The 22780-nt window shown below is 35.4% G+C and overlaps 1 protein-coding gene across 1 annotated transcript in view; it reads left to right on the top strand.

Moving 5' to 3' along the window:
* The first annotated feature begins 407 nt into the window (after positions 1 to 407).
* Positions 408 to 22780, top strand: part of LOC149263313 (uncharacterized) — a 58701-nt gene continuing 36328 nt past the window's right edge. Inside the window, exons 1-3 of the mRNA XM_089426105.1 lie at positions 408 to 713; positions 3225 to 3308; positions 3453 to 3519. Of these exons, the coding sequence (XP_089282231.1) occupies positions 3484 to 3519 (36 nt within the window). The 5' untranslated portion in view covers positions 408 to 713; positions 3225 to 3308; positions 3453 to 3483. The remainder of the gene's footprint in view (positions 714 to 3224; positions 3309 to 3452; positions 3520 to 22780) is intronic.

Genomic DNA, 22780 nt, shown 5'->3' with positions numbered 1-22780 from the left:
TAACGTGGTGTGGTGGTGGACTCCTGGGGCGGGCCATGGGGAGTGAGAAAATTGTTTGAAAATGTGTGTCGATAAGAATTTCAAGGTGTCAAGGGCGGGTGTGGACGGGGGCTCGGCGCGGCGAGGGCAGTGGGGCCGGCGGAGCATGGAGGTCCGGATGAGAGCCAATGAGAGCGGTTGAGTTGATTTGCCCGCGTGATGTGTGAGAAAGACCAATCAAATTATAGATCTTGATCTGCTCTCGCCCACGACGTGCCGGAGCGCGGAAGCCTCAGGCGTCATAACACGTGTCGTGGAGATATTTTGTCAGTCTTATCGGCGAATCAAGACCGCCGGGAAAAAGAGCCAGTCAACGGCCGGCTGCCGGAGATATTGCTGCTCTGGTGTTGTGGGGAATAAAATAGAAAAAAAAACGACCAAAAAAAGCGAAAATCTGGGCGGAGGGAGACGATTAGATTCGGGAAATCGAGCAAAATAACGACAAATTTTGACGGCAATCGACGGACAATCGCTTGTCCTTTGTTCGCACGACGGAGGATGATGAGCGCTGCACAGGCCGAGCGGTTTCTCCCTGTTTCTGCTTTCCGCTGAAAATGGTGGATTTTGACGCTCTGGTTGGGATTCCGTGGTGCTGATATTCGGGCAGATGATGGAATTGTTCTTGATTTCGTGAAAATCGTGGAGCGGAGCGGTTGAACGGATAGCTTATCGAGGTACTTTCTGTTACATTTCCTATGCCTTCTGTAAACTTTTGTTTAACGAAATCCTGAGTTCTTGATTGTATTGTATGATTTTCTGTTGCATTCCAAGTGGTGTCTGCATTATTGTTGGGGGGTTCAAACTTTTAAATTTGATGGGCCGGGCCCGGCCGTGTGAAGGGTTCTTTATCTTATCTCGAATCGCATTTGACTGCCTTTGGACTGTTAAATTGAACATTCTGGCAGAAATTCCTTAAAGTAGATTTTTAATGGTTTTGCTTGTCTGAGAGGTCGGATGCTTTTGTCCTCTTCGGCGAGGGGTAAAAATGGGCTCGAAGGGTATTCAGACTTCGAAATTTGATTTCTCGGATTTGCTTGTCGTTTCGTGACATTTCCGATTGCTGATTGTGGGAATGCAATTTGATGGCCAGGGTTTAGCTCCAATGGGAAGGGGTCCAAAGGGTTTCTAGGGGATGCATTTCTTCTGTGTTTAGTGGATTGTGTGTCATGGTTGCCTAAAATGTCTGTAATACTAGACAATCAGGCTTTAAGAACCGGAAAATTGCAGAGACGGACACAGGGAGGTTCTCTCGTAGTTCAGTTTGAAGTGCAGGATTCTAGGAACCCTCAATTGATTTCAAAGTCTGTGTTTGAAACAAGCGATTATGATGCATTTCATTTCTGCCATACTACAGAATTTGACATTTCCATTTGATGCTCAAAATTATTCCCTGCTTCCAGCTTGAAGGGAAGAATTTTTTTGAACTGATACCCCTGCTTCACTGGTGAGGTCCGCCGAGTGTTAAGTTGATACCTCTCAGGTCTGGTACCTAAGTCCTCTTTTTCCTATTCTGTAAAATAGGAAAAGAAAAATAAGGAAGAACCATTGCAATAGGTGCAAAGAACTCTGCAAATTGGGTCTTTGAGTTCTTCAGAAAATTAATTATGCTGTACTTCACCGCGCTGCACTAGAAAATTTGTCCCTTGTTTGGGCACTGGAAAATTTCCATGGGTTTGCGTTTAAATGGTAAGAAGTTTGGAAGCCTTTGGAGGGATGCAATGATGCATTGGACGTTCAAATTTGACTTTCAAAGAGTTTTCTTCCCCAATTTCAGAGGTGAAGTTTTTGAAAGCCTTCGCAGGGGTATAGTAGATTCATTGGGTGTTCTCCTCTTGCATCTTGATCCCGAGGGACCCTGTTTTCAAACAATTGATGATGCCAAGTTTCCTTTCATCCGACCATTTTTTGGTCACTTGAAATTTTTCTCAGAGATTAGTCTGAATTATTTTGCGACCCTTCTGTGAAGTGTAATGGATTTAAAAGATTATTCAGTTTTCGAATGTGAGCCCCAAGGGAATGTATTGTCGAAGCGTTTCATTTGCTTTAGTGTCTTTCCAGTACAAATAGTTTGGCCCTTCTTTGAGTCTTTGAAATTGTCTTTGAAAAGTCCTTGAATTTCATTTTGAAATCGAAAACTTTTGGCAGTCTTCTGAGGGAAGTATTGGGCTTAAATGAGCTCTTTCTTATCAAATTTGACCCTGAAGGATTCTGTTTTCAAAACGGTTAATCATGCTGAAGTGTACTTACAGTGGACCGCAAACTTTTGAGCCTTCGTTGGGTACTTGATTTTCCTTAGTAGTTCCCTTGTGGTTTTAGTTTGAAGGTAAACATTTTTGGAACCCTTAAGGGTCACAGTGGATTTTGAAGGGTCCCCAGTTCTTCAAACCTGGTCCTGAAGGAGTAAGTTTTGCCAATATGAACAAATAATTGTATTCTACAGCTCTTCCATTGCCAATGTCTTTTCTATGTCACCTGAACTCCTTTGGACTTTTAGTTTTCTCTACACTTACCTAGCCGTTTATCTGACCAATCCATCTTGTCATTGATGCTAAAGACTGAAATGCTTGTCAAGAAGACATTCAGCTCACAGTAGAAGGCATCCGAGAGTGAAAAGTTGGTCAATTTTCCGCACCTCAGAAGCACAGCAGCCAATTCACTGAACTATCATTAATGGATAGGCTACGCCTAATACTAGAGTTAGTTCAATCGGATTACTAATTTTATTGTAATAGTAATGGGTTATATTTGGAGAAGCTCTTGTTGTTGAGGGCCACAACCACTTGTAAGTTTTGCTCTCAAATTAATCCATCCATCCACTGCTACAAGTAAGATCAATCCTTGTTTCTTCCTCCTTTCCTTGGTTTATACTTTTATAATTCCCTCATATTTTGAACGTTTCATCTGTATTGTTAAGTGTGAAGCTTACTCAGATTGATTAATTCATGAAGCATTAAACAGCCAAATATCTTTAGTGTTAATTTTGTGACAAAAACTCATCATGGGCAGTGTTATTTACACAAAATTTAGTATTAAACTAAACATTTCTTTTAGATCAGTGATCACTTTATATAAATGTTGACTGCAGAAGTTCAGGTTTCATTTTCTTCATCTGGTTCAAGTGACATATGGACATTTGAACTTGAACAGGATGAATTCACATTTATCATGACCTATGTTTTCTGCAGGTCTGCCAGCCATCAATAGATGCTATTTTCCGAGGACTATTAAGCTTACCTCTGGAGACAGCTGAAAAGTTATTCTTGAACCCGGTAAGTTAATCGAGGCTAATATAATAGGTTATGGATTTTCAAGAGATCTGTAGAATAATACCGAATATGATAGAATTTTGGGTGTGATCGCATCCTAAATCTCCTTACCTAACATATTATTACTTTCTATTTTTCTTTTCACAGAGACAGGTCATTCCAGGTCTGCTTTACAAGTATGGGTCAGTGGAAAGAGGAATCTCCACAATTAGAGGTACTTCTGCAACTCCAATTAATCTACAATATAAAAAGAAACTCCAGTTTAATCTACAATATAAAAAACAAAAGATTAATGAATGGTAAGCACATATACTGCTGATTGAAATCCCCTCTGAACCACCAGGAAACTTAAAAAAACCAAGGTCAAATATTCTTTATTCCACCTTTACAGCTTGTCGATCTAACGTTTCTCAAAATATTCCTTTCCTCCTTTATACCATAAAGTCAAAGGAGTATAAATTTTTTGGAGCATTCCATTCAACATATAAAATAATTAACGACCATATTGCTACAAGGTTCATCTTTAATGCATCAGAGTCACATAGTTATATTAAAACTAGTACAATCAGAGTCCCATCTCCTTTTGTTTTGAGAGTATGCTTGACAGAGGGAATCTAATACGTTAATATCAATTTGGTCTAGCATTTGTCTCGCCTTATTACTATGAAAAGTAATGAACTACGTATTTAGATCTCCCATTAAACTTCAAATTCTATTTGAAAAGGATTAAACTTCAAATTCTATTTGAAAAGAAAAACACAGGAAAAAATTGGCAGGACACTTTTCTCTCGTAAAAGAAAAACATATATGTGTGTTTTTAGCAATGTTCTTTTGAGTCTTAGTTTGGTTAGGGCTTCAAAGCAGTTAATTTGTGGTAGATATGGTAACTGAATTTTTTTTTTATAGGGTTTAATGGTATGTTTCGCTGGGTGAAACTCATGAGATGAGGGTTCAAATCTCATTGAGTATATATGACCTGTTGTGTCTTGGCTAGAAGAGTAGGCGACCCCAGAGCAGACGTCTTGGCTCTTGTTGAGGCATAAGTTAATTGCTATTGTGGCAGCCAGTTGGATTTGATCCTTGGTCTGTTCAGGATAACTCTCCAGTTACCAATTTTAGGTTCAAATTTTAGGAAGTGAGTTGGAACTATGGTAAGATAAAAATTGTTTTATAAAATATCTAGGTTAGATTGAACTTTAAACAATTACACAATTTTAACTGTAATATTTCATTCAATATTAAAACTAACCCTCACTAACTTTAAAATAATTATTTATTTATTTAATATTAACTAAAATTAATATAATAAAAATTAATATTATATCAATTAACTATTTATTGACTTGCTTGTGATATAAATATTAAAATTGAATGTACTTAATATTTACTTGTAAAATAAATATTTATAGTTAAAAATAGAGATATATTCGAAAAACTATTTTAAAAATGATTTAAAATATTGTTTATATTTTATGAAAAAAATAGTTTATTAAGTAATAAATCATATATATATATATATATATATATATATATATATAAAATTGAAACATTGAGATTTTTAAATAATTTATAAATTAATGTGTGATCAAAATTTAAATCTAAATATCCTTATTAAATACAGCAGACAAAAACTAATTAATAATAGTTCACATGGGCGTTAAGCTTTTTAATTAGTTTAATATTTTTAAATGCTTAGTGAGCTTTAATAAGGTATAAAGGTTCAATTTAGCGTTTATTTAGAAAGATCTGAATGTTACACTTCTTTTAATGTAAAAGGAAAGACTTCTATGTCTAAGTTTTTTTATTGAAAAATATTCAATTCTGAATTAGAGTGAGATTAGAATCCTAGAAACGTGAGGACTCAGAAGTAAATTATATACCAAATATGTTAAATCAAAATCTACATAGTGGACAGATAGATTAATAAATCACATGGAATGTCAGGGTTTTTAAAATTGTTATAATGTTTTTATGGCTTCACTGTGCATATCGCATATAATATTCAAATTTTTTTAATCTCACACCTTCCATTATTGAAAAAGCTAAAAACTTTCTCAAAATATTTATAATAATCTTTGATCTTTTGATTGAAAGTATTCAGTTCGCTAGATTAATGGGACCCCTTTCCCTTTTGCCTGTGGGTGTGAGAAGTATTCCCAAGATAGCGGGGCCGTTGATCTATTGAGGTTGATTCCACGTGGGTATGCTCTCCGGAAATCAAGCGCATTTTAACACTTTAATTAAAAATTTAAAAGAATTGACAAGTCAATCATATTGTAAACCATTAAATTATTTGGGCGGAATCGTCTTTCCTCCCTCCATTTTAACAAATAAAATAATATCAGGAAAACATTGTAAGACTTTTTTCATAGGGAGTCACCAGTTATTGGGGACGCATTTGAATCAATATTTGGGTTCAATGCCCAACTAGTTAAAGCAAAGGAAAAAAAAAAAGAGTGTATGATATTAAATCACCTAGCATGTAGATTCTGTTGCAACTTTCTATCTTATTTATTCAATTTAATAAATATTGAATAGGATTAGATGTGAGGTTAAAGTTAAACATCCTAAAGTTAGAGGAGATTCTGTTACTACTTACTTTTATTATAAAACGGTTTTGCTCGAATCTCAATTAAAATTCCTAATATAAGGTCACAAATGGTTTTTATATGATGAGGTTCAACTTAGAAAAATGGAGGTATAAAGGATTTTCCTTTCACATTACAATATTGACAGCCAAACCCTTTCTTTTTAAACTTATGTTGTGGGCCCCAACAATAAAGAAATGTTTTGTGTATGGTTTACAGTCAACACTTCTCCTTTGTGTTACAGTTTTGTGGCTTGGTGGGTCACATTTTGAAATTTTATTCCTTCTGCATTTCCCAACTTTACACATTAGCATGTACAAGTTTGATAAATGGTCATCAATACAGAAAATTATATCTAAGAACTTTTTCTATATCTTTTCCATGTTTTCTGTGTCATACCTTTTTCAATATAATTATATAAATTGATCCATATGATTCTGATTCTGATTCTGATTTATGTTTATTGTTTTTATTTTTCATGTGGGTTGTATGTTTTGTTTTTTTATTATAATGTTTGTTGTCTTTATTTTTGATGTGAGTTGTATGTTTTATATTTAATGTTTTTATTTTTCATGTGGATTGTATGTTTTTTTAATCACTAGAATATAATTATTCATAGAAAAATATTAATATTATGGTTGTGGATTTTCTAATAGTATTCGAAATAAAATGAGATGTTTAATTTAATGAATAAAGGGTGGAAAAAATTTGATTTTTTTTTTTTTTTTTTTCCATATTATAAAATAATTTTGGATATATTTAATAATTTGAAGTAAAATAAATTAAGAGTGAAGTTGAAATTTCTCTCCAAATTCATAAATAGTAGTGTTACATGGATGCATTTCCTAAGTTGGTTTTATCTTGGTAATCCTTGTGCCCCAAAGATATGGGTGCTTTGTTAAATGTTTTGTCACATTTTCATTTATGTAAAATTTTACAAAACCCTGGTGAAACATTTTTCTCAGGGCTGCATTTCACAGAAAAATGGGGATGGACTTATCAGTGTCCTACTAATTTATTTAATAAAAAAAGAAGCTCCAGCTAGCTAGTTAGTAGTGATTTCTTTTTATTTAAGAATATGGAGGTTAAGTCAAATCAATAAGGTTTTTAGATTTTTAATTAAAAAAATTTAACTGATTATCATTTCAAGCTTTTCTTAAAAAATACATCCTATATCTATATATTGTTTTAAAATGTTTGTTGTTTTTATTTTTCATGTGAGTTGTATGTTTTTTAATCACGAGAGTAGAGTTATTCATAGAAAAATATTAATATTATGGTTCTGGATTTTCTAATAGTATTCTAAATAAAATGAGATGTTTAATTTGATGAATAAAAGTTGGAAAAATTTTGAAAATATTATTTTTCCCATATTATAAAATAATTTTGGATATATTCAAATCATATTAGTGATTTGAAGTAAAATAAATTAAGAGTGAAGTTGAAATTTCTCTCCAAATTCATAAATACTAGTGTTATATGGATGCATTTCCTAAGTTGGTCTTACTTTGGTAATCCTTGTGCCCCAAAGATGTGGGTGCTTTGCTAAATGTTTAGTCACATTTTCATTTATGTAAAACTTTACAAAACTCATGGTGAAACATTTTTCTCAGGGCTGCATTTCGCAGAAAAATGGGGATACAGAAAAGTGTGGATGGACTTATTAGTGTCCAACTAATTTATTTAAAAGAAAAGCTCCAGCTAGCTAGTTAGTAGTGATTTCTTTTTATTTAAGAATATGGAGGTTAAGTCAAATCACTAGGGTTTTTAGATTTTTAATAAAAAAAATTAACTGATTATCATTTCCAGCTTTTCTTAAAAAATACATCCTATATCTTAAAAATGTAGTGAAACATATATAAATAATTTATTGTTAAAATATTTTTATCTTATTTTTTAAATTTCAAATAAAATATTAAAAAATAATTTTAGTTTATTTTAAACTATTTTTATTTTTTTAATAATATTTAGAAATAAAAATATTATTAATTAATATGAAAAATACAATAAAAACTATTTTTAGTTTTTTTCCTTTCCAAATCAGTTATTGAAATGAAAATCTTAATACTCCTTAAATTTTGACTTTACAATTTAAAGAGTTTAAATAAATATTTAACATTTTCACTTTATGAATAAAATGAAATAAAATTAAATTTATAATAATTTTTAAAATCTTTATTTTCTTAATAAAAAATTCAAATTTCAACCCCTAAATTCCCATATCTTTAAAGCTATGTTGCATAGGGACCCGTCTCCACCAAAAATTCCCTTGTACCCGACGTTCTACCGTACCGGGGACTTTTACATGGGTTGGGAATATCTCCAATTTTTTGGGGACTTCATTGGGGACTTGGGGACTTCCAAGCCATTCCCAATCCGTCTCGGGCAAATTTTGGGGACTTTTCGAGCACTGTTCCACCATTCCCGAGGAAAAAGCGGTATGTTTGACCTGATTTTGACTGGGTTTACTTTGTTGTTTGGATAGCTTTCCCTCAAACAATGAATGTTGTATGGATGTTTATTTTTGAATGTAACCTCTTGTGTGAAGTAAAGACTGCGAACAATGACTCATTTCAAAGCATTTCCTCTGAAGACCAATGTTTCGAAAACTCTTCTTTACACTTATTTGTCCAAGAATAATAAACCAGGATTCAAGGCTAATTTACATCTCATATTGATGTAAAGAAACCACACTATGTTTAAGGCTCTAACAACTTTTCTAACCATGCCAAGGAAGTTGAATTTGTTTAACTTGGCCATATTAGTAGCAGTGATTGTAAGAAGGCCCTTTTTTCTTTCACAGGATTAGGAAAATATCTAGTGTGGTTGACCAATCAAACTTGGCTTTTATTTGACAAGTCTAAGAAAATAGAGGTCAATTTAGGTGTTGAGATTGACAATATTAGGAATTTGAGCCAAGGTATGATTTTTGCAAAATGAGCACGCTTGCCAATTGGGATAGTAAGGTGAATTAGTTTACATGCAAGAATGTCAACCAAGAATAGTAAAATTGAATTTGCTTTTGGATTTGACCAAAAATAACAAGCAAGACAACTAGCTTTAGTAATTCAACCCAAGTTTTTGATTTGGCATTTATGGCAAAACAAATTAGGTCATTGAAAGGTCAAACTAGCAAGAGTTAGTGTTTTAACGCTATGTCATTTGGACCGTCATATAGATGGACACCCTCCAACTAACTATCATGTGTCACACTAGGAGAACAGTTCACTTACTCAACATTGCGCTTGACTCAGCATCCTTGAACTAAAAACTTCAACTTGAATTTGAGATCATGTATTTGGTTTTGTAATTATTAACATGAATTTCAGATTTCTTAGCTAGTTCAATAATTATAATTTTATGGCAATGATGTATTTATTTCTTTATGCACATAGTGAATTTAAAATAATAATAATAATATTTATTATATATATTTACATATATTATTGTCGTCCCAACATGCCGTCCCTTGGAAAATTTAGGGTGAGCTTTAATCGTACTAGAAACTCCTCCCCCGTCCCAAAGGCAGTGTAACATAGCTTTAAAGTGACTCTGACTATTTTACTTTACCTAAGTGTAATGAAATGAAAATTATAACATTTTTTTCCACATTTACCTTTTTAGTGACAAGTTTGAAGAACCCAAGCTATTCACTTTCTGTTCATGAATTTCAAATTTTTTAAGCACAGGGGATTTAAAAGACTCAAAAGTCTATCCAAGAGTGATGCTTCTCAAATTTATATTATATTAGTAAAAAAGATGTGTAATTTTAGTGTAAAAGTAAAAGGAATGTGTAACTTTAATTTGAAAGTAAAGAGAACATATAATTTTAATTTAGTATTAAAGTGTATAATATTATAAGTATATATTGAAATAAAGTAATTAGAAGTGAATTTAGGTAAGTGTAAAAATATTAAATTTATTTTTGAAAAAAATGGTAGTTTTAAGTAATTTTGTGTGTTTTTATATTTAAAAAATAAGAAGTAATGAATAAGGTGAAATTATGTATTATATATAGATTAAAGAGAAAGAATAAGTAAAAATTCATCATTTGGGTTTCTTTAAATAAAGAGTATTCATAAAAGTGTTTGGAATCTTTTCAAGGAAAACACTTTGCTGAAGACTTTCTAAGTAATTCCCTACTACTTATGGTTTGAGGGAATTAAGAGTCAAACCTATGACTTACCCAATTTTTGGGGAGAGATCTCACATTTAGCTCATGAGTGCTTGAGCTAACCCTTAAGGGTATATAAGTATTAGAAATATTAATGTAATCTATACTTATGACTCATACATCATTCTTACTTGTAATTATGGTTATGATCATATTCATTATTCTTTTCTTTTATTACTAGGTATAGTTAAGGCTGACCTAGTCAAACTTGATATGGTTGCTCAATAACCCTATGTGTACCATTGTTTTGTGGGCCCATAAACCCCTCTTGAAGGAACACCTGAGTTGTGTATAAATACTCAACTCGAGCTCTCATTTATATCATCTCATCCTGTGCTCCTCTTATCTAGAATACAAAGTGTTATGAAGCCTAATGGCACTTAACTTTGGTGGTTTCTTTTGTGATTGACATCTTTCTCTAGGGAACACTTGTATTTCTATTTTGAACATTTGTGCTTGGTTTTTTCTCTCTCTATCTCTCTTTGACTCTTTCTCGTGCACTAGAACTATCTCTATTTAATGCTCTTGTGAGAGCGCTATTTTAGAATTTGGGTGAGATTTACTTCCATCAATTCCTCTGTTTACCCTTATAAATATCAAACATGGAATCAATGTGGGTGTGAAACTTACTCTCACAATTCTCTTATGTGATCCAACAAATATTAACCAACGACATCATTTCTTACAATGTAAAAACTAGAGATTTCTTGGATAATCTATCTTTAGGGTTTTTTTCTAGGGGTTCTAGAAGCATAAATGCTACTTTATTTTTTAATCTTATAAAATTCTTGTAGCACCTAATAGATTTACCTTACAATGCACATCTACATGTGCCCTCTCACAATAATTTATTATCAACCTTGGAGCTACTAGGGATATGATGGAACACAACACCTTCTCTCTAATAATTAACATCAATACAATGATGAGAAAGTGACTATTAGTGATAACTCAACTCTGCCCATTTTGGGATGTGCTCACGTTCTCATTGACATTTCCAAATTTGGGGAAGTCCTTCATGTTGCATGATTGGGATCCAATATTCTCTCTATTGCATTGCTCACATAAGAAAAAGGTGGAATTATGGCCAAATCATTGTGTAATGAAAGCCATTTATGATGGTTTTAAAGTGGTTTCCTATGAATTGTGATGAATCTGATCATATGTACTAGTTGGGGAAGTTCTCTTTTAACATAAAGGCCTAGATCTCCTTCAACACAAAAAGGATTTGTGGCTATGGTGACTAAGGCTACCAATACTAGTAACTTGTGGCATCAACATTTGGGTCATATAGACTTTGGGTCCTTGCAATATATGCATCATTTGTAGATGGTTGAAGAGCTTCCAAAGATTGAACAACCTAGTTTTTTCTGTGAAGAACATGTAATTGGGGAACATCATCAAGAGTTTTTTCTTAAAGAGAGATATGCATCTGAACCTATCATAGTGGTCCATTGTGACTTTTGTGGGCCTATGACCACTCAATTTCTTGTGGGAGTTAATACTTCCTTATTTTATGAATGATTTTTCGTATTTTACTTGGATATATATTGCTCAATCCAAGGATGATGCTTTTAGAAAATTCAAGAATTTCAAACAATTATTGGAGAATCAAACTTAGACAAAGATCAAGTGTCTTAGGCTTGGTCATGGAGATATTTATACCAACTAGATTTTCCTAACATTTCTCAAAGATCATGCGATTCTTTTCACATGAAGATGAAGTAGAAGTAGTTTTCTATAAGAATACACCTTTTCTAAGAATGGCTCAATGTTTACTTCAAGATAAGAAACTAGAGCCAAAAATATGGGAAGTAGTAATTTGTGCAATTCACATCATCAACTAGATTCCCTCTCATGAAATTCAAGGCATGATTCCATATGTGGATCATTTGATTTTAATTAGTAGTTCGTTTTGTTTGATTAAAGAATTGAAGCTAAGACATTATGAATCATTTGATATCATTGATCTTGGTTCAATTCACTACTTTCTAGGCATTCAAATTACTTGGTCTACCTCTAGGATCTCTCTCTCAACCTCAATTTATTATGGATTTGTTGTGATGCTACAGGATGGAAAACTGTAAGTTGGTTAGCACCCCTCTTGCTATTGAGATGAAGTTTCAAGCAAATTGTCTCTTTCCTTTATTTAATGCAACTATCTATCACTCTTTAGTGGGTAGGCTCCTTTACCCTACTTAGACTTGACTAGATATTGCTTTCGCTATTGGTTTGTGAACCTAGTATTTGCAGACACATCATCAGAGTCACTGGTAGGCTGCCAAGCATACTTTTTGCTTTTTGAAGGGTGTTGCTTATATGGGTATTCACTATGTAATTTGTAATCTTTGTGTAGTTAGGGTCCTGACACAAACCCATGTGTAAATATGGTGTGCTTCAAATAGGGATGGAACACTTTATTATATTGAAGAGGTTCAAAGTTGAAAACTAGCGGGTGTTCTCCAAACTTAAGAAAAGTATTGTAATAGCGTGTTGAAAGTTAGGAACTTGATGCAATGTTGCCAAAGAAAAATGAAGAGTAGGAACTACACAAAGTCTTGAATTTTGAAGGGTGTAGTCGTATCTACTTTGTAGTTGGATGCATTTGGGGCAAGGAGTTAGAAAATTGTTTGGGGCATGAAATCCTCCTTGCCTAACTATGTAATTTTGTCATGAGAAAGTGTTATGAGGTATCTTGAAAACTATTAAAAGAGTACAATTAAGCATACTTCCAATAGGCGGTGTAATTTTGGAGAGCCTCAGTCTTGATTGAGGCATGGACGAGTTAACTAGCAATTGACTTAGTTAACTAGTCAATCAACAACTTGTATTCTAAATTTGTACTCTTTAGATTTAGCATGAATCGAATCGATAAAAGGAGGACGAAGGTACAATTGTAAAAAAATTGTTTTCTGCATAAGGTTGTGAGACACGACAATAGCTCAGAAGTTTGTGAGAGGTTGCACCAGTTTGTGTGTGAGAGCTTCTTGCTGTGAGTGTGTACTTTGGAGGAGCCAATACGCAGAGGTTAGAGGAACCTTCTTGCTGCCAGATTGCACTAGGAGTTAGGGGTTGCATACCAAAGAATAGGAGGCTTGTGCATAGAGATTTTGGGCCAGCCAAAGGGGCCTGTGTGTAGAGATTTCGGGCTAGCAAGTGGAGGTATGTGCTTAAAGATTTCAGGCTAGCCAAAGGAGGCATGTGCGTAGAGATTTCATGCCAACTAGTGGAGGCCTATGTGCAAGGATTATGGGCCAGGCAATGGCTAGGCAGGCCGGAAAGAAGTAGGATCTAGGTCAAAGTTTTGCAAGGTGTTTTCAAGCTAAGTTTGCAGTTAGAACTAGTGTGTTTTCTAATTGAAGCAAGTTGCCTTGTAAGAGATCCATATGCTCAAAATTTATCAATAAATTCTACAACAAGGAAGGAGTGGTTTTCCCAAGAAAATTATTGTGTTGAATTTGTGTGATTGTGTCTTTGTCTCTGTGTTTTAATTCTGCTGCTTCCAGTGTTGAGAAATTTCATGTCTTAGTGAAAAGGAAGTAGTTTCAGATTGTGCATCATAGTAGTTGCAGAATTTTTGTGGAAATTCAACATCGAATCAAAGCAGAGATTAGTATAAAGACTAGCACCAAGTTGATCAATTAGTGAAGAGCACAGATTAGTCTCGAAGGCTAGTGCTAGAGTTTGAAGAGCAGAGCAGAGCAATTCTTTGGATAGTAGTATGACGTTCCTAAGACTAAGGTTAGATCACAGTTTAGAGGGAGCCTCAAATTTTTGTGCATGGAAGGAACAAATATTAATGGTGTTGGAAGATAATGGGGTGCTAGAGTTTTTGAAGCAGCAATAGTGCCACATACAGATGCCCAACAATGGGACCAAGGCCCCAAGATAACAAGAATGAAACCAAGGCTAGGAGGATCATTATTAAGGGGATCAAGGACCATATTATTCCTCATCTCCATGAGAAGAAGACAACATATGAGATGTTTAAAGCCATCTTAGATTTGTATCAGGGTTCCAGTGATGCCAGGAAGCTTGCTCTCAAAGAGAAGCTAAGAAGTATCTAGATGAGCAAAGGAGAGCCCATCATCACATATCTTTCAAAGTTCACTCAGGTTTGAGATGAGCTAGGTGGTGTGGGTGAGAAAATAGCAAAAAAGACCTTGTGAGTCTTGCGCTTCCGGGACTCCATAATTCTTGGTATAGTTTCTAGGGAGCAGTAAGTGGCAGAGAGAAGATTCCTCGTTGGGAAAGGTTATGGAGTGATTGTGTTGAAGAAGAAATTCAGAGAGGAATGAGAGCTGACAGAGAAGCTCCAACAAAGGACGAGGAGAAATTTTCCCTGGCAGGCAAATGTAACATAGCCAAGGGAAAGAAGGGCCAAGGAGAGGCCGAGTCTAGTTAGAAGGGCGAGAAGAAGAAGAAGGATCTAAGCAAGATCAAGTGATTCCATTGCCACAAGTTTGGGCACTATGCTAATAAGTGTCCTAATCGGAAGAAGGAATCCATAAAAGATCATGTAGCTGCATCAATGGAGGTAGATGCATTTTCTGTCCAGTTCGAGAAATATTTCTCATTGCTTGCTTGCATGGCAAGCTCAACAGACAACAATGTTTGGTATATTGATTTAGGAGCATCCTTCCATATGACCGAGAAAAAAAAGTATTTCAGCCACTTGAAGGAGAAGGATATGTAGTTTCAGATTGAGCTAGGAGATGATGGCATGTATGCAGCTAGAGGAGTTGGTACTACCAGTTTTCAGAGGGAGTCAGGTAATCCTCTTCATCTCAGATATGTTCTCTATGTTCTAGGATTAAAGAAAAATCTTGTTTCAATGGTTATCCTTGAGGAAAATGGTTATGATGTCATCTTCAACAGAGGTAAGGCTTACCTCCAACACTTAGCTTTTGGATACAAGAAGAAGATAGGTGTGACGGTGAAGAATTTATACAATTCTAAGTAGAGACAGGCACAAGTTTGAGCAGCAAGGCAGGATGCTCTTAAAGTAGAGAAGTGATGGTTGAGCGAGAGCAAGATTGAGCTCTCAAGATGGAGCCTTAACTAGTTGGCAGTTGAGTCAATCAGTAGGATGATGAGGAGAAAAGCCCAAGGTGAGTGGAGGCAGCCACTTAGTGACTTCCAGTATAGGAAGAGTTTGAGCCAAGTGGGAAAAATATTTGTTTAAGGAAGATCATAACAAAGTTAGATCTTCCAGTATCACTTTCAGCTAGAGAAAATAGCCACAAAGATACACAGGGTACATGACACTTATGACTGGGGTGGTAGACTCATAGAGCATGGTTGGAAAGAACAAGTCTTCAAATTAGATTTCATAGAAGAAAGCAGGGAAGCCTTTTAGTTTTGAGGGGGCAACTGCAACAACAAAGAACATGGTCGTGTGAAAAAGTGAAAACATTACCTAATGGGTAAAGAAACAATCATACATACAGATCATCAACCACTTCAATATTTGCACTCACAAACTAAATTGCAGCAATCAAAACATTATAGGTGGATGGGTTTTCTCCAACAATTTCATCTTGTCATCAGATATAAGAAGGGCATACACAATAAGGTTGCAGACATGTTATCAAGACCAATCATAAATGCATCTACTATACTTAAGCATAACTTAGTAGTGCATGAAAGTTACATTGAACAATATGTTCAAGATGTAGATTTTAAAGATGTTTATGCAACTTTGAGTCATGACAAGCAAGTAGAAGAATTGGATTATTATGTAAAGGACCAACTCTTATATCATTTGGGAAAGTTATGCATTCCATAAACTGAAATAGTTAACATAATTCAAGAAGCACATACTTCTCTTATATTAGGTCATTTTGGTGTCAGTAAAACAGTTGCACAATTGCAAAGGTTCTGTTATTTGCCAAGAATGCATGAGACAGTTTCTAGATATATCAAAGGATGTACAATGTGTGCTACAAGCAAACCAAGTAATAGAAAATTAGGCTTGTACACTCCACTTCCAATTCCTTCTCGTCCTTGGGAAAGTGTTTCCATGGATTTTATTGGGGGATTGCCAAAGTCTAGGAAAGGTCATGATTATTTGTATGTTGTTGTGGATAGATTCAGTAAAATGTGTATTTTGATACCATGTAACAAGCAGGTTACAGCTGAACAAACAGCAAAGCTGTTCTTTCAGAATGTATGGGTTCATTTTGGGTTACCCACTTTTATTGTATCTGATTGAGATTCTCGATTTGTTGAGAAGTTTTGGTCAAGTTTATGGGAGTTGATGGACACCAGGTTGAAGAAGAGCACAACATTTCATCCACAAACAGATGGTCAGACAGAAGTGGTCAACAGGACAGTGATCCAGTTGCTCAGAGGCTATTGCAGCAAGCATCCCAAGCTTTGGGATGAGCATTTGTGTTATGTGCAGCATGCTTACAACCGTGCCAAGTACTCTTCTACTCAGAGATCTCTTTTTGAGACTTGTTTTGGTTTTATACCAAAGTCTCCCTTGGATTTTGTCTTTGGTAAAGACATAGTAGTTGATTGACATAGTGATGTGGACAAAGCAACCAAGTTCATTGAACAAATTCAGAAAATTCACCAGGCAGTACAGGAACAGCGGGAAAGAAGTCAAGGCAAGACATGACAAACATCGAGTTGAGCATAGTTTTCAAGTTGGTGATCAAGTCTGGCTGTACATCAGCAAAGACAGAATGCAAGGTGAATGTAAGAAGCTAAAACCAATAAGGTATGGACCTTTCAAGATACTTGATAAAATTGGTGAAAATGATTTTCACCTTGATTTGCTAGCTTTAATGCAAATCTATTTAGTCGTTAATGCAGAAAACTTGAGATTGTATGAACCTTCATTGATTGAAGATCCTGAAGAGCAAAGCCAGTTGCCTTCTATTGGGGATTTGTTGCCTGTGTATCTCAATGAGTTACAGGAGGACACAGTGCTGGACGGAAGGTAAGAACTATGCGTCAAGGGGATGTTGAGTACCTGAGAGTGGGACTCAAAGGTTCAAATCCAAGCAGAGCTCGATGGATGGAAATTGGACAAGTGAGGGCACAACATCCTCACCTGCTCGAATGCTAAAATCAACTTTTGGTGGTCCAAAAGCTTTTCAGTGGGAAGGCGTGATCCAAAATGGATCTTAGAAAAACCTCTTAAGTCTTCAATTGTATTTAAAATGGGAAAATATGTTTCAAAGTCCCTTAAAGAATTATCGCATTGCAACCTTTTATTACACCAGAGGAATATATGTTTAAACCATGAAAAACAGAGTCGCATTATATATATATATATATATATATAGATATATATATTACAATGGAGCTTCATTATCGCATCGGGGAAAAACCAAAGCGAAGTGTTAAAAGACCGTGGCCTTGAGGAATTGTGACAGCGATCAACGTGATTTAACGAGGGCTGTTGATCGAGTGCGTAGATCAACGGTCCAGATCAACTACCATATCGCATCGCATGGAACCAAAGGGAAGTTAAAACATGTGTATGTTGAAAACCTGCAGACCGCAGGATCGAGAGATTGCATCATCCAACAGATATCGGGGGCTAAAGTAATCGGACTTTAATCAAGAAATCGGACCTGAACTTGAATAGATTGGGAGTTTGTAATTCCCATCGGGTTCGTAAAGCTGGTTAAGTGTCAAGCAAGTTGTTCACTCGAAATCGCTGTGGATCGTCAGATCCACTAAGTGTAGATCAACGACGAAGGACTGTCGAGCAAGTTTTGTTTGGTCGGGAAGACATCAGCCATCGATCTGATGGTGGAAGACCAACGACGAAGATTTAATCGCATCGCAACATGGCCAAAGGAAGGACTTACTGGGGGCTCGAGACATTGCGATATGCGATCGCTGATCGCAATATCGCATCGCAGCAATACAAAGGAGCGGGGCCTATGCCACATGTGACATGCGATAAAGCTGGACCCGACAGGAATTATAGATGCGGCTGTATAAAATTTGGAGTCCGATAATAAGCGTTTTTCCTATGTATTTCTGTGTATTCCCGCTATGGACCAAATACAAAGGGATTATGACCGTAGCGCTTGTGACTTGCGATAGTGATGCAACAACGGACCCGATAGGATTATAAGATGGATTCAATATCATGTGAAGTTTGGCTTGGCGGAAAATCTCACTGTTTTGGTGCATTTTTATGTGTAAACAGAGAAACATATTCCCGGGGATTTCACCCGCGCCAGTGGTCTTTTCTGTTTAAAAACAGGTGGCTACCATACCTTAGAGCATTTTGCAATGATTGTTAAATGCTCAAGAAGGAGATGAAGGGATAGCGGCCGGGAGCCAAAGAGCCCGAAGAGGGAAGGCGAGCAAACAGAGCCGAGAGGCTTAAAAGCAACTCTAGGGCAGACAAAGAGGAGAGAGCAGAAGAGAGCGGAAGAGAAAGTAGAAGACAAAGAGCAAGAGGCAGTAGTTGTGTACTCTTCTAGACTTGAGGATTTCGAGGGAATCCCTGTGTTTTGTCACTGTTGTGTTGAGACTCTATTTGAACTCACACTTGTAATCATCTGCGTTTGAAGACATAATATAGAGGTCGACACTAAAAGCTGGACCAGGAGACGTAGCTAGGAAGTCTGGTGAACTCCTTGATTATTTACTATGTTGATGTGTTGAATTGTTATGTTTTCTAATTGTTAAATGTCTATATTATTCGCAATCTTTTCAATCCATTGCACTAAATAATATAGGCATTCCTACACATGAGTCTGTACTACCTTAATATTGATTTAAGATCTCATTTTCAGATCAGATATTCTTTAAAACCTTAGTAGGAGTGTGATTTACTATGTAATTTGCACAATTAATTGATTCTGCCCAAAAATTAAGAGCAAGTCCTTTAGATTGAAGCATACAATTAGCCATTTCCTTTAAGGTGCGATTTTTCCTTTTAGCTACACCATTTTGTTGTGGAGTATATGGAACAATATGTTGCATTTGAATTCCATGCTCAATGCAAAAGTTGATGAATTTGTTGTTAACATATTCTCCGCCATTATCAGATCTTAGCTTGAGAATTTGATGTCCAGATTGTTTCTCAACAAAGTCCTTAAAGGCCAAGAACATGTTAAATACTTCACTCTTGGGTTTTAAGAAGTATACCCAAGTGTGTCTGGAGAAATCATCAATGAAAGTTAAGAAATACTTGTAGCCAAAGAATGAAACAACTGGAAGTGGACCACATAAATCACTATGCACAAGCTGTAAAGGGGTTGAGGCGTGCCAAGAGGCACGTTTTTCAAAACTATCCAGATGATGTTTTCTAAGTACCCATCCAAAACAAACACGATCTCTGCAAGATACCATAGGAAGACCTGTCACCATATTTTCTCTACATAGATTTTGAAGGGAGCGATAGTTTAAGTGACCAAATCGCTCATGCCAAAGTTTGCTCACTTCATCATTATGAGCAACAAATACTGAGGGAAGAGTTGATGACCCAAAGTTGTTAAACTTATACAACCTTGTAGAATCATCAGCAATTCCAGTAGCTAAAATCTGTCTAAGATCTCTTAGGTCTTTAATTACAACATTGTGAGGTGAAAATTCAACAGTTTTACCTTCACTTGAATGAGTTATCTGATATACAGATAGAAGGTTGCAGGATAAGGTTGGAACACATAATACATCATTGAATTGACCATTGTCTAGATGAATAGTTCCAGTTCGTACAACACTAAGAGATCTATTATCACCAACATATATATTTTTGGTGTTACAATCATTTAAAGAAGAAAACATGGCTTTGTTTTTGGCCATGCGATAAGAAGCTCCAGAATCAATGAGCCACTCATGAGAATGAGAAGAAGAAGATACATTTAGTGCATAACCAGACTGAGATGCTTGACAACCACATACAGAATGTGCTATTCTTGAAGATGAAGTTGAAGTTGAAGAGTGCTCCAAATGGATGTTATGCTTCTTCATTGTTGCTTCCAAGGCTTCTTCTTAAAGCATTTGGATTCTAAGTGGCCATCTCGATTACAAAAGTTGCAATGTCCATCAGTGTTCTTCCCTTTGTTTTTATTTGCCTTATCATTTTGTTGAATTGATTTTTCATTTTGTTGAGACCGAAAGTGCTTAAGACACTTGTTTGGTTTAGGACCATTCTTTTTAGGATATTGCTTCTTAGGATTCTTTGAATTCGGTTGCTGCTGGGCTACTAAGGCTTTCTTAGAAGAGTTTCCAGTATTAAGAAAACCAAGATGTAAGAGTTTTTCTTGTTCTTTTATTAAAGAATCACAAAACACATCAAAAGAGGGGGACTTGTAGGCTTGTCCTTGAGAAATAAAGACTTCTCTAGTAGAATGGAAGGTGGAAACAAACACATAGTAGGTTGGTCCTAACTTAGTAAGAATGGAATAGATAAGACTACCATCTTCTTTCTTAGCCTTAACTCCTTCCAAGAGAAGTCTAAGGGTCTTGAACTTGGACAAAAAATCTTCAATGGAAGAAAAATTATTGGGGTCCAACATAAGCAACTCATTTTCGAGTTGATGGGCTCTAATTTCATTTTTAATTCCAAAATCTTTATTGAGCTATTTCATTGCTTCATTAGGGGTATCAAGTTCTGCAATATGGAATCTAAGGTCTAGAGAAATAGACATCCCTATCAACTCACGTGTTTGATCTTGCTTATTTTCCCATTTGACTGCCTTATCTTCATCTTTAAGTTTAGATTCTTGGCCTAAAGCTATTCTATAAAAACTTTTACTTCTAAGTAAATCCTCCATGTAGGACACCCATTGGAAGTAGTTGGTGCTGTCAAGAATAACTTGGCATGGAATTTCCATTTTAATAGAAACTGAAGCTGTAGATGCTGAAACTAAGTGTTCCAATGGGAAGATCTCGAAAAATTAGGCCGATTAAAAAAAATGGCTCTGAAGACAGCTTTCGGATGAAGAAGTTATGGCTTTTTGAAGAAAAATTATTGAAGACGTCGGTGAATGTGCGGAAGTGAAAAATCTCTTCTCTTTCCAAACTTAATCTAATTAGCTCACTTTTGAAAAAAAATCATGTGACTCACTTTTATAAATAAGTGAAAGTCACTTTTACAATGGTACTTTACGAGCTACCCACTAAATTGTAACTTAAATAAAATTTAAAAAGATTTTAGAATTATAAGTGACTTTTCTAAAGAGTGAGAACACTTTTACATAAAGTAACTTTAAAATATAAGTTACATGTGTTTTTTGAAAAAGTAACTCAACAAAAAGAAAGACTTGAACCCAAGACGTCTATTTTCATAAAGTAACTTTAGACCAAGTGAGCTAGTTTAAAAGGTTAGTAATTTTTGGAAAAGAGGAAGAGTTTTTTTTTAGGTCACTGAAGCTTTGGAGTGCGTGCTTATTTGAGAAAACCCTTTTTGCCTACAAAACAAAAAACCACGCATCCCAAAATGGACATGCAAAAAAATACTCCAAATCTTAAAAATGACGTAGCTAGGGCTACCGGAAACCTTTTCGCGTGAAATGAAAGGGGTTACTCACTGGAACAGATGCTCCTAACACAATAGAGCCATCCTCTCAGCTCGAAACCGGTCATAAACAATAGATCTAAGAAACGACAGTCGGATGTAGTTGTACCGACTTCGTATTTGGATCAACAACAGATGTGGTCCTCAAGTAGCTCTGATACCATGTAGGAATTTATAGGGTAAGTTCCTTAGATAGAACACCAAGGGACATTGCTCACAAACAGATCACAAATCAGTACACCAGTTTTCTTGACGTGGTTAAAACCCTCAAAGAGGGAAACATTCCACGGCTTGAACCAACGCGGCCACTTTAGACAATTTATTAATGTAAAAGAAATAAAATTTACATAAGCTTTTTTCATGAACGGTCACCTTACAAATGACCCTCCATGCTATTTAAATAGAGATCATAGACCAATCAGGTGTTAAGCCACAGATCAAGTGCCGGTAATACTGAAAAGAGAATAAACCATTAGATTATTTTATGTCTAGAACATATCGTGACCATAGGATTGTAAGTTACAAAAATAAATAGTAAAAAAAACACATTTTACCAAACTCTACAGTAGACGAAATTATACTTAACTATTTCCTATATCGAAATATCCTAACAAAATGTACACTTATGGACTGGTAAAAATTACCCTTGCCTTTAAAATTTATTAAATGCTCCTTATATTTCTATAATCCCTTAACTACAATTGATTTTTAATTGTTCATATTTCTTAATGGAGATTTTATCATTGCCCCATATGTACACTCATGTAGTAATTGTTGATCTTCGAGAGTGACCTCGTGTGTAATAAGGAAGAACCATTAACAAGTGGATATCTTTTATACCAAGGGCTTCTTTGTGTCAATTGACTTCGAGCATTGGACTTTTCGACATTCTTAGTGGTTGTAGGCCGCATTGAGGATTAGCAATGTGTTGTTTAGGGGCTCATTAATAATAGTCTCCATGTAATGTAACATCTTTTTCTTGAAGGCATTATCTACTACTCTCCCTTGCGACATAGGCTAAATCGCTATAGCACAAACTATCTTCAGATTTTAGATGATTTCTTTTTGAATTCAAATATTCGATGAACATGATGTTTTTTTATTCTTGTCCTTCAATCTCTCTGTGAACCCGATGAGTGTCTGGAAGATATTCCGTTTGGTGCTCTGGTCAACTTCAAGTTTTACATGTGAATGCCCTGACCCAAGTGATGGA

This window comes from Pinus tabuliformis, chromosome 6 (assembly GCF_031772625.1).
Source record: "Pinus tabuliformis cultivar Carrire ecotype Pingquan chromosome 6, CPIR1, whole genome shotgun sequence".
In the NCBI taxonomy this organism is placed as follows: Eukaryota; Viridiplantae; Streptophyta; class Pinopsida; order Pinales; family Pinaceae; genus Pinus; species Pinus tabuliformis.
The sequence above is the reverse complement of the archived record's forward strand: the minus strand, read 5'-3'. Positions and strand labels throughout refer to the sequence as shown.